Source organism: Tetranychus urticae, chromosome 1 (genome assembly GCF_039701765.1).
Source record: "Tetranychus urticae isolate SD_2017Ah chromosome 1, NJAU_TeUrti_SD_1.0, whole genome shotgun sequence".
NCBI lineage: Eukaryota > Metazoa > Arthropoda > Arachnida > Trombidiformes > Tetranychidae > Tetranychus > Tetranychus urticae.
The window spans coordinates 28,846,758-28,859,320 of NC_142958.1; the positions used below are offsets into that span (position 1 = coordinate 28,846,758).

The following is a 12,563-nucleotide window of genomic DNA, read 5'->3' on the forward strand; positions in this document are numbered from 1 at the left end:
GAAGCGATAGATGTCCCTACGAGAAGCAAATTAAAGCACTAAATTGCACACTTTTATCATTAAATAGTCAGGATTACCTGGAAAGATCTGGTTACTGGTAACCGGTTACATTATTTTAAGGATAATAAGCAAGACTGGTTATTTTGACAACAGGTTAAAATGAAAAAGAGAGTCCACAGATTCTGGTTACAGTAACTATTACACTTTTTAAACGAAAAGCTCATTGAAAAAAAGGTAAAAAGAAGGATTGATAGATGGCAGTAAAAGTCTTTACTGTTTCATTGTTAGCTGTTAAGGCCATCGACTCATTACGCCATTTATCCTTAAACCTGCAAATGTAAGATTCATTGGAAGGAAGAATGGCTGGCTTACACGAATGGCTTATAGTGAACTGGCTTCAGACAAAATATTCCTTTTCTTTTCTCTTTCTGTGGCTCTTTCTTTTTTTTATTAGTCTGATCTAACCGTGAATGTGGAGACTAATTGTGGTTAAATCAAGAGTAAACATTTGAATTAGTGAACTTTTAATTATTATTGGTTGTATTTAAAAGACATTATCCAATCAAAGTGACCATATAATGAGCTCCGGTTCTTTAATGGTAAGTCATATTATTCTGCATTCTCTTCTTTATCTTTGTTCCTATTCTTCTCCCTCTCTGTTAGTGTCAATCTCCTTCTCTTCTATCTCTCATCTATATTTACTTCATCATCATTCTTATTTTATACTTTAGATTATTTTAAATCAAAAGAAAGCACATTTTCTCATTAAATGGAGAAAAATATCATTAATCTATCTCATTAACTGTATTAAATTTCAATCTATTAAATCCATTCACTTTCATTCTTCTCACAGAAAACGTCTTATTACCCTGGAGTGGAAGCAATTTCACCAGCATTACCTAGTGAAGAATCTCAACCAGATTACAGTTCAACATTTAGGACGTCTAAAGATGAATTATTACAAAATATTGATAAAATTGATCGTGAGATATCACAAACAGAGACTCAAATTTCCGAGTTAAAAGAGAGAAAGAAGCAGCTCGAGTTGAAAGCTGTATCCAGGGATTCGGTCAAAGATGTTCGTGAAAATGTGGATAATTCATCTGAGACTCGGCAGCTAAGCATTGCTCAACACATATATTCCGAGAATAGGAAGAAAGCTCGAGAATCACATGCAACTTTGTATAAACTTGGTCCAAAATTTGATCTGCCTCTTTATAATCAACCCTCCGATTCACCAGTTTATCACAAAAACATAGAAAAATTCAAAACTTTCAAACCAAGATTGATTAAATATTTCAAGAGACGCCATGAAGAAAGAAAAGCAAGGGAGAAATATCTTCTGGAAACATATGATAGATTAATGTCCGAATGGCTTAAAAAGCTTGAGAAAAGTGAATGTAATCCAAGTAAAAAAGCCAAAGATAACAAGACTAGAGAATTTTTCGAAAAACAATTCCCAGAATTGCGAAAACAAAGAGAAGATCGTGAAAGACTGTCAAGAGCCGGACAAAGAATAAGGAGCGATGCTGACTTGGAAGAGATAATGGATGGTCTTCAAGAACAGGAATTAGAAGATCGTAAAATGAGAAGTTGCGCAGTGATTCCACCAATAATACAAGATGATAAAACTAGGAGATATAAATTTATTAATTCAAATGGTTTAGTTGAAAACCCTGTAGAAGAGTATAAAGAATTACAGTTAATTAATGTTTGGCTGGATCATGAGAAGGAAATATTCAGAGAAAAATTCCTGCAACACCCGAAAAATTTTGGTCTGATTGCGAGTTATTTAGAGAGAAAAACAGTACCAGATTGCGTCCATTATTATTATCTCTCCAAAAAAAGAGAAAATTATAAGCAACTATTGAGAAAACAAGTTAAGAAGAGAACAAGAGCGCTTGTTAAACAACAACAGCAACAACAAGCCCAACAGCAAGCTCAACAGGCATCTCAACAACAATCAGATGCTAAAGGGCAAGCCGATGAATCTTCTCAAGCTGCATCCGGGACAGAAGCTAATAGTGAATCTTCTCAGAATGTCGTAGTTCAGAACGATGTTGATTCTAATTATTCATTAACTTCTAAAGGTGAATCTAAGGATTTATCTAACTCTGGGAATCAGCCCGATAACTCTTCTGCCGTTTCTTTGCCTTTACCCGGTGTTACCTCCAGTAGTGGAACTAAAGGGCTCAATGACTGCAATGGAAAAAGAGATCTTAGTAACAAAAGACATCAAGGCAATGCTGATGATATTAGTGACAATGAGGAGAACAAGTGTGATGGACTAGTTATTAAATGCTGTGTTTGTGAAGATGTTATACCTCCTAATAGCAAATGTTCATCTATAACTAAGTCAAATTATCACCTTTATGGTATTAATTTAGACGAGATTAAAGGAGAATTAAAAGTCTGCCTGAATTGTCGTTTCAAGCATGTACGGAAAGAGTGTCCTATTCAATCATGTAAAACTGCAAAGCGAAAGGTTAAGCGTTTAAAACTTCTACCGCAACAATGGTTTGATCTGCCGAATGATTTAAAACAATCTATTGCCAAAGAAATGAACATTCCGCCTGATATACGTAAATGTTGTACTCGCTGTGTAATACGCATTTCTAGAAGAATTGGAGCCATCTCGCCCTTATTAACTTATACTCGGAAATCTTTCACTAATGAATATCATGATTGGAAGGACGAAGAGATAAATAAACTAAAAGATGGACTTTCTACGAAGGGTAAAAACTGGGGCGAAATATCTACTATTGTGGGATCAAAGGATGCTGATCAGTGCAAAGAATTTTATTTCAATTACAAGTACAAATTAAATTTGAACCAATCTATTGATAGCTACTGGAGTAAAATCGGCGATTCAAAGCCTCAAGCGAGTGACTCAGAGGATTATTGGAAAGATAATAGTGAAGATGATAGTGAGGCAACATCAAGTGCTGATGAAGGAGTAGAAAAATCAAACAATGATACAATTAACACATCTAGCCCGCCAACCAAGATCTCATCTGGTGAAACTGTACCAACAACAACTACTACAAATACCTGTAATCAATACAATGCTGCAGTAACTACTTCACAGACGATTCCTGTAACAAGTGAAAGTGTGACGATAACAACAAAACCGAGAAATTCTTCTTCAACTAGTGGAGATGGAAGTGATTTGAGTAGCTTCCCTGAAAACAAATTAGGTGACCTCAGAGCGATAAGTACTTCACAAGGTAGTCTTAAGAGTGATTATGATAGTAGTGCTACGGTCAGTGCAGATGAAGGACGAGGTAATGGCGATGATGACATGAGAAGCTCTCCACCTTCGTCCAAATTACCACAAAGAGCAAACTCGGTTATGCCTGCCTTTCCTTCATCAAATCATGTCATCCTTCCTAGTACTGATCGAGCTGTGAGACCAGCTAGTCATGATCCAGCTTTTACACTGGAACCCGCTTTATCTCACTCTAGCCGACCTATGGAAGGACTTGTTGCACAACAACGTTATCGTGCACCTCCATTTCTTATTCATCATGATGCTAACTCCATAAGACCTCCAACATCTAACCCTATACCTTTGCTTAAAATTAAAACTGAAAATGTACTCGGACCACCACCTGCAAGTTTCCCAGAAGAAAAGCCCCGCTTTGTTAGTGATATAATTCATCGGGTCATTGAAACTAGTTTTCGTTCACCCATGTCTTCGGGTAAACCATTGACTTTGCCACTCGTACCAGAAGCTAACCACTCTCTTACTGGATCTTACAACTCCAGTGGTCCAAGTGGCCAAGGCATGCCACCTCAATCTGGCAGAGAAAGCCATCCAATGTTAATAAATAATTCACCTGTTCCAATTTATCCTCCTGAAATTAAAAAAGAAATACCTTCCGAGCCTTGCAAGTTTGGTGCTAACATCAAACCATCAACATCAAATGAGATTCGTGTTCCTCGATTTAATCCTCATCCATACATTAAACCCGAAGGACTTGCTATGATGGCATCGTATCCACCTACATATCCTACAAGCGTTGTGTTCCAACATCCCCCTTCAAGTGATCACGACAATGAGATTCAAGATCTCAGTAAGAAGACGCGCAAATTAGAAGAGCCTTACTCTCAAAGCAATCTACCTCCTCCTAAAAGAGAAAGATTTGACTCTCCTCCCAATATACGCGGAAATGAGTTTAAAAATTCTCCTGTGCCTCATGATCACATGACTCCAACTCCTCCACCCGCTCATTCCAATCAATTAAAGAGGACGCCTATTCCTGACTTACCTGTTTCTAATTTATCATCTTCTGAAAACGTACCCATGAGTAACAGACCTATTGAATCATCTAGGGCAGAAGAAAGTGGTTTCATGTTTAGCGACAGACCCGGTTTCAGCTCTATGATGGTTTATGGACCAAGTGGCTCACCTTTACTTAGACCTGCAATAAGAACGCCAACTAACAAACCTCCTCTCTCTTCTGCATCTCCTGTGATTCATACTCCTCCTCCTCCTTTGATTGCATCCAGCAAAAGTTATCCAATGTCAAGTGGAGTGCAATTATCCCCTCAGCCTTCCTACCGAGATAAAGTTATCCCGCCGCAAATGGTCTCTGCTTCGGGCTCAATCACTCAAGGAACGCCGATTATCATGGCTCAGCATGGGCAAATGCATTCAAATCAATATAACCAGAATCGTTACGAAGGGTTGTTCCGACAACTTACACCTACTTATCCAAAAGACTCTGGTTCTATAACTTTAGGTACACCGGTTCCTCAAGATAACTCTAAACGTAAGAATGAGCTTCCTATGCGACATGATGGTCTAGGTAAACCATATGGACCTGGTGTTTATGACACTGGTCCTATGGATCCTTATTATCGACGGATGCCAGGGTCAAACATGCCTTATCAACCTCAAAATCAGCCACAATACCATGGGTCACCTATTAATTTTCCTCCTAATGAGGGGCACATGAAACCTAAATTCCAAGTTGAATCTCAATCAAGTATCAATCAAATTATGATTGATTTTAATACATCAAAACAAATGCAACCTCGTCAAAATCCATCAGCTGATGTTAAAGAGCCACATTCCATATCTTCATTGTTAATGAGATCAGCAGACTCAAATCCTCATATGTCCCCACAAGGGAGAGTACCTTCATCAATGTATCCCTTCGCTCCTCCGGCCAATATCGCTAATATTGTTGCTGCCAGTGGAGTGCCATCTCAAGTTATTATGGGAAATAACGATCCCAGATATCCCAATCCTTCATCTGTGGCACCTCGATTGATGCACTCCAATCCTTCTAGATCAAGTCCAACACCAGAGCATTGGATTTCTAAAGCAGGTCCAACGCCTGGTTACCCTATTGTGACGATGGTAAGTTACCTTTTAAATATATTTATTTTCTCACCTAAAGAACCTTGCTCATACTATTTTTGTTGTTTTCAGGCAAAACGTCAAAATGTAATTCAACAGTACAATGCTCCTGGTTGCAAACAATCGGTTATTCAAAGTGTAAAATCTAACTCACCGCGTGATGTCGGAATGAGACAAGAACCGTGGCCGTCACCGAGATTCATGAGTTCATCACCAGGTTATTCCACATCACATGACGCTTTTCAAACACTTGTTGATGCTGCAGTGGCGCAAAAAAGTCTTGCGATACCACCCACAAGAGAAGATCAACAGCGCATGGGAATAATGAATTTAGCTAGAAGTGTACGTCAATCTAAGTCACCCTCGAATGAGAGACAATCCAATGATTCTATCGAAAAAACTTTACATGATATGCATCAAAGATCAAGACCTATTCAAGATATGGGCAATTTGAGGTTTGGAATGGATGATAGACTGAGATTACTTGAAGCAGATAAACGATGTTTAATGCCTAGCAACGATCCTCAACAACAACCAGGTAGAAGTAGTGTTAACCGTTCCGAAGAAGATAAATCTATGGATAATAAATACTTACCTTGTTCATCCGAGTCTTTAAGTCCCCAGACTAGTCATAGACTCCCTTTCACGAAAGAGTCGTTCGAGAAAGAGTTGAGACACCAGGACTCAAGATTACAAGATTCCTATGGACGTAAATCTGCAGAGTCAGCGGAGTTGCAGAATAATCAATCTAAAAATCTTTCTAGAGCTCAATTAGTTGAATTAGGGGATATCGAGGCTTCAAGAATATTTTCCCAGTCTTTCCAAAAAGATGAAAATCCTCGAAACCATTCTAAAGGAGAGATTACCGCAGCTAATATAATCGATGCTATTATTACCCATCAAATTAATCAATCGGGTGAAGAAGGACCTGGAAAGGAATCTCAACAATCGCCTAATTCAGCAGAGAATAAGACAAGTGAAGTGAGACCGGCCGTTTCAACATCGGCAAATGAAAATGCTGTTAGTTATTCAATGAATGAACAAAATAAGCAACAAGAGAGAGAAGAAAACCTTTCTAAATCTTTTGATAATCGAACCAGTTTCGATCAGAATCAACAACAGCCTCAACAAATGCCTATTAATCAAATTGAAAAAGACGATCCAACATCCAACCAAAACTTTAGGGATCATATTGCGACAATAATTTCTAAAAGCTTTTCAAACAATTCAAAAGTCACACCAATTGCTCAACCAGTTACAATCATACCTTGCTCACAAGAAAATAATCCTTCCCAAGTACAACCTCTTCTTCAAATTCCTGTTAGCTCTTTAATTCAAACATCAAATAGAACAACTGTCTCAATTTCAAGACCCAACTCTAGACCTGGTGACTCAACTAATACCTGTGTATCATCTGAGGCAACATCACATTCGGAGAATCCTCATTCAGATTGGAAATTAAGGAAAGCTTTGCAGCAACAAACAAAGATTGATAATGAAAATGCTCAAACTTCGCTTAGTAGTAGCAGCAATAATTTGACCCCAACTACAACCACTGCAGCTACAACGACCAACAGTTCGAGTAGTAATATCGATGAAAATCAATCCAAAGAAACACCACGTGCCGAAAGTCCTTACCGTTCTGCTAACTGGATGAGTAATTACAATTTTGAACCGATTTCACCTCCAAGTCCGGCGGCAAGTGATGACAATGATGATAAATGATTTGATGAATTTTATTTTTTAGAGAAAGACGAACAGCCTGTTGTTTTACTTATCTTAAGCAAACACAAGCATGGAATTATGATGAATTTAAAGGTTTTGAATCGCAAAATCTAATTGTTTATGTTACAGCAATTATTGATTATGATGTCAGATTGACTTCAAATGTGAAATTCAGAAATAAATAATAGGCTAAAGTGAATTGTAATGTAAATTTCATGCCTTGACAACAAGAGTTGACTCGATTTTTCATTGTTTTCTTGTTATAATAAGTGTATTTATTACTTTCAAATTACAATTTTTGGCAAGATCATAACAAAATTAGTCCGATGTTTAATTATTGTGATGATTGGAAACTTGTTTCATTTGGACAAAGCATACCATTGGCTGTTTGGCAGCAAATTTAACTCAACCTCATTTTTGCAAATAAACATAATCCTTTCAAAAAATCCTATTAATTTCAGTTTTCACTATTATTAAAACATTTTACCGCTTTTTATTTACATTCAATTTAGTTCAAGGATTTAATAAATTCAACATTGTTTATTTATTAATGTCAAATTGAGATACGAAAACAAAGGAAATAATAATCCAGATTTCCGTATTAATTAAACAACTTTCATTAGATGAAATAGCCCAAGATCATTACGGTTCATAGCAACCCTTCCTTCTCAGTGACAAACTACTTAATGCCCATCCCAATTTTATAACAACATTACACATTACATTACATTACACAGTGCTGGAAAAATGTTTAGAAATTGCTTTTCTGTGGTTGCTTTTTGAGCTCAAATGCAGAATGCATTCGAAAATGGTCGTTCCTCCATAGAACCCAATGTCAAATCTCCGTTCAAATTTTTAACGCTTAGGTTAATCCAAATCTTATCAAAATGAATCTAATATTGTATCACCTTTTGAGAAATTATTTGGGAAAAATTCACGTAATTATCTCAATTGGTTTTGACAAAATAATGAAAATCTCTAAATATTGTGCCAATTATTTTTGATGCATGAAAATCGAAGAAATAAACGCTTGAACTTCCACTTTTTGGGCTGATTTTTGATCAAAGGTCAAAAGACTTGAGGTCAAAAACTAATTTTTTCATATTAGCTCTTTGTATGATCCAGTTAAATAACACAATTACCTGACACTGTCTAACAAAGTAAGTAAAAATGAAGACATGAATGCAGACTTTTAGTCAGCAAGATTTTTAATAATATAATAAAATTGATTCTGGATGAAAAGCTTCTTGCTGAAAATGAGTCTTACTTGAATCATCATTCCATACTAAATGGTTAAGATATTGAACCATTATACAATATTGTAATAGATAGCAATGAAGACGAGGAAAGTTCGCTCTATCTAGTGGACAATGATAATTGAAACTGACCAATTCAAGGTCACACTAAATCGTTCAACCGTTTCCTTGTCATCGACTTAAAACAAGGAAAACTATTTTCCATAGTTCTCAAAGAATCACTTTGGCAGTTGATTAATCTATTCTTAATTGTATTTCTTATCAATTACCTCAAACTCCCATTAACGTTCGATGACAATTTGTTTAAATTTGTATTATTTGCTTAAATAGCCAGGGAAATGACAATTATGACTGATTGCACGATCAAAAACTCAGTCACCTTCTTGACCAAACAAACAAAAGTGAAGATTTTTGGGAATTTCCTACGGGGCCATCAAAAGCACTCAAGCCTTGCACACTGGTGACCATAAAGTAGCCGTTTACTTTTGATGTAAACAACATTATTTATTAATAGTTTCCATTCCCACTTATTTAACCAGTTACCAGAAGTGAAGACTCATCATGAACAAACCATTCTTATCTCTTGATGTTCTTTGATAAAAACAAGTTGTGAGCCAAAATGTCAGTTTAAACCAATGTGTTGAAGGCAAGCAGCATTTAATTAGATGATTAAATTATATAAGCTTTCAATTTTTAATATTGACTTATTTAACGGTAAACACACCGGTAACTCACAGAGACACGAAAGATTTTGATAAAACAATGAGACCAAATAAATGGAATGAAAACAGCGAAATTAGGGAAAACTCATTATCTTGTCCACAATTATCGTAGATAAACTATTAGCTAATTTTAATCATATCATTTAATGGCAGTGTTTCCTTTTCATGTTCATTAGTTATTACCCTCAGGCTTACGTTAGAACCTCAAGGTTTGCACTTTTCTGATACATAATAATACTTTAAAATCAAGTGTGCTCTATCAGAGGGCAGTTTCAATTTTAAGCAAAATCCTTTGTTTGTGGCTGCTGTCACACTGCCCTTTGTGGTTCAACATAACAGTTACAGATTGGATTGTCCAGCCAAAATTTACTATGGCTAATGTTCAATTGTTCACCATTGAAACAGTGAAAATAATTTCCCTCTCAACGGTTTCATATTTTGTTTACATCTACTTATTAAAGCCTGTTTTGGATTTTGTTTACTCCATCATTTATTACCATGGATTTAATTACTACCCAAAAAGTTTACTTCTTGGCCATTTTAGACAAATTATGCCTAATTTCCCGTTCACGGACAATATGGAAAATGCCACAAGTGAGAATCTGTTTTAAAAGTAAATTTTTAACCCAATTATAACAATTATTATTTGTTATGCAGGAAATTTATATGAAGCCATTGACAAAAATATTAAACACAATCAAGACGGTTCTTTATCAGTTTTCTGGCTTTCGGTGATTCCAGTTGTTTTAATTTCAGACCATGAAGCAGTAAGGGTAAGTTGACAATTGAAATTGAAATTTATTTGTTTATCACAAGTTGTCTTTCACTTAAATTGTTGAAATATAATTTCATTGTCTTATAACAGTTGAGTTAAATTGATGAACTAATCTTGATTTTCTCTCTGTTTGAAATAGATTGTTAATAACAAGACAAATTTGAAAAAACCATATTTATATAAATTGATTGACTTTGGGACGGGATTGCTTACTTCTAAGCCTGATATCTGGAAGGTTAGACGAAAATTGATTGAACCATTCTTTGCGACTAAAAAATTGAAAGGTTTTGTTAAAGTAATGAACGAAGAGGTTACATCATTTACCGAACAGTTGAATGGTGAAATTGGTAAACCTGTCAACTTGGAGAGTCAAATACACTACAGTACTTTAAACATCATTTTAAAGGTTGTTACAAGTTTACCCTTAAAGGATTCATTCCTCGTCAAGAAAGCAGCAGTTGAGATAATTAATGAAAAGACAGAGTATGTGATAAAACGAGGGGCAAATCCGTTTTACTGGTTTGATTGGATTTTCAGATTTTTTCAATTTGGTCGAACTTATTTTAAAAACAAAGAAGATGGAGAAAAATTACTCAGCTATGCTTTGCACCGAAGGAAGCAACTTTCACTGTCAAATGAACCAGAAGACCAGGATTTAATTCATTTGCTTGAATGTAAAGTAGATGAGAAAGGAGTTTTTGATGAGTTTATCACCATGATTGGAGCTGGACATGATACAGTAGCAGTTGCTTTACGTTGGATTTTATTCAATCTCGGTAAGAGTTTTAAATTTTGAGGAAAACCATTTCAATTGAAAATTAGATTGTATAACATCAATGATTCAATTTATATCAAACAATGAAATAATCAGTCACCGAGTTCTGGTCAACGAAATTTTAGTATCGCCATCTATTGCATTTTCATTTGTATTAATAATTGGACAAAATTGTAATTATCCATAGATGGCGATCTAAAATATTAATAATAAGTTCAACTTATTAAGTTGATTCTAGTTGATGTTGACTCTACTGATTTGACTTGATTTTTGGCGATTACGCTTTAGACTTAATTTTACTGTTACACTACACAATGTATAGTGTATTATTCATCAAACAGTTGTTGTTAATTTCTGGATGTTTCTTTTATTTCAGGCAACCATTTGGATAAACAAGAACGAGTTTATCAGGAGCTTGTTGACCTTTTTCCCGATGATACACCAGTGGATGATTTGGATAGGATCAACCAATGCCAATATCTTGAACAGTTCATAAAAGAATCTCTTCGTTTAAATCCTTCTGTCCATGGTACGGCAAAAGTTCTGGAAGAAGATGTCACGATAAGGGATAAAAAACTTCTCAAAGGTTCATACGTTTGGACTATAATTTCCTCCACTCACCGTGATCCAAGTGTTTATCCTGATCCAGATAAATTTGACCCTGAAAGATGGACCCCTGAAAATGCGTCCAAAATACCGCAAGGAGCTTTTATACCTTTTGGTTATGGACCAAGAAGCTGCATTGGGAGCCGCTATGCAATGGCAAAGCTTAAAATATACACCATTCAAATTGTCCGCAAATTTAGCCTAAAGTCAACTCGAAAGACTGAAAGTATCCCGGTTAAGTTTGAAGTTACTTTGAAACCAGTTTTACCTCTGGAAATAATATTGACACCAAGAAATGGCAACAACAATCAAAGTTAAAGGCAGACAAGCTATTTTTCATGATTGCTCTGCACAAATTTTAGATGATGAATCTATTTAATTTAATGTATAAAAAATTAAAATAATATTGTTTGTACCTTGAAAAGATCAATATTAGATCAATATTTATGATTGTTACTCTAAAAATAGACTTTAATCTGAAAAAATATACACAAACAACTAAGTAATTCTGAAGCTTTTTTAATCAACTTGTCAACATTTTGAATCTAATACTTCCTAGAAACATTCTGTATCTTTGTTTACACTTGAGTTTAACACAGATTGAAAGGTTCAATCAGACTTTGAGCTAATCCTTCATCTTATGAATGATACAACACCTAATAGACTGAACCTTGATCATGTGCAATTTAACCAAGAACAAGTTGATTCATTCATTTTCAAGTAATAATTGTTTAATAAAAGTCGCTAATTTATAAATGGAAAGTCAATTGTTTCATTCAATTTGCCTCTTCATTATTCACTCAAGTTGAATGGTTTGCAGACAATCAATCAAAAAATCATTGTGATTATCAAGTTAAAAAAGGATCTATTTAAAACAGCGGCTCATAATTAAAAGCATCATCTTTGGACTCAAGTTATGCCAAATTGGCATTGCACATTTAACGTCATTTTTACTTTACTTTTTAAATTTATTCGTACTTTCCTTTAAATAGTAATCATGGTTGTTTATAAATAGCACTGAACCTAATTACCTTTAACTAATTTTAGTTTACCCATAACATTAAACATTCAACCAGAATATACCTTTTCACTCAAACTCAATTTTCATAACAGAATTAAATTCATTATCTAATTGTCTGACTGTAAAAACAAGGCTAATAGCAATTATCATGCAAAAACCGAAGTCGAAGCTCCAAAGGAAATATTGATTTCACCTCATTAATGGCCCAATAAATACGTATTCATGTCAACAATGAAGAGTCTGCTTACAATTGTACTTTCATTAAGACTCTTGATTAATGGCTCGAGTTTAGGGTCAAAATTAGATTGTTGTTAG

General features: G+C 35.1%; 2 protein-coding genes across 2 annotated transcripts; both read left to right on the forward strand.

Annotated features, from left to right (window-relative positions):
- The first annotated feature begins 133 nt into the window (after window positions 1-133).
- On the forward strand, window positions 134-7,539 carry Smr (nuclear receptor corepressor smrter). The gene is made up of 3 exons (XM_015937718.3): window positions 134-599; window positions 854-5,368; window positions 5,441-7,539. Exons 1-3 carry the CDS (start codon window positions 579-581, stop codon window positions 7,091-7,093), a joined length of 6,189 nt encoding a protein of 2,062 aa, XP_015793204.1. The 5' UTR covers window positions 134-578; the 3' UTR covers window positions 7,094-7,539.
- Window positions 7,540-9,040: 1,501 nt separating this feature from the next.
- Window positions 9,041-11,989, forward strand: LOC107369794 (cytochrome P450 4c21-like). The gene is made up of 4 exons (XM_015937770.3): window positions 9,041-9,665; window positions 9,729-9,844; window positions 9,986-10,622; window positions 10,998-11,989. The coding sequence occupies exons 1-4, from the start codon at window positions 9,443-9,445 to the stop codon at window positions 11,543-11,545; spliced, it is 1,524 nt and encodes a 507-aa protein (XP_015793256.1). The 5' UTR covers window positions 9,041-9,442; the 3' UTR covers window positions 11,546-11,989.
- Window positions 11,990-12,563: the final 574 nt, after the last annotated feature.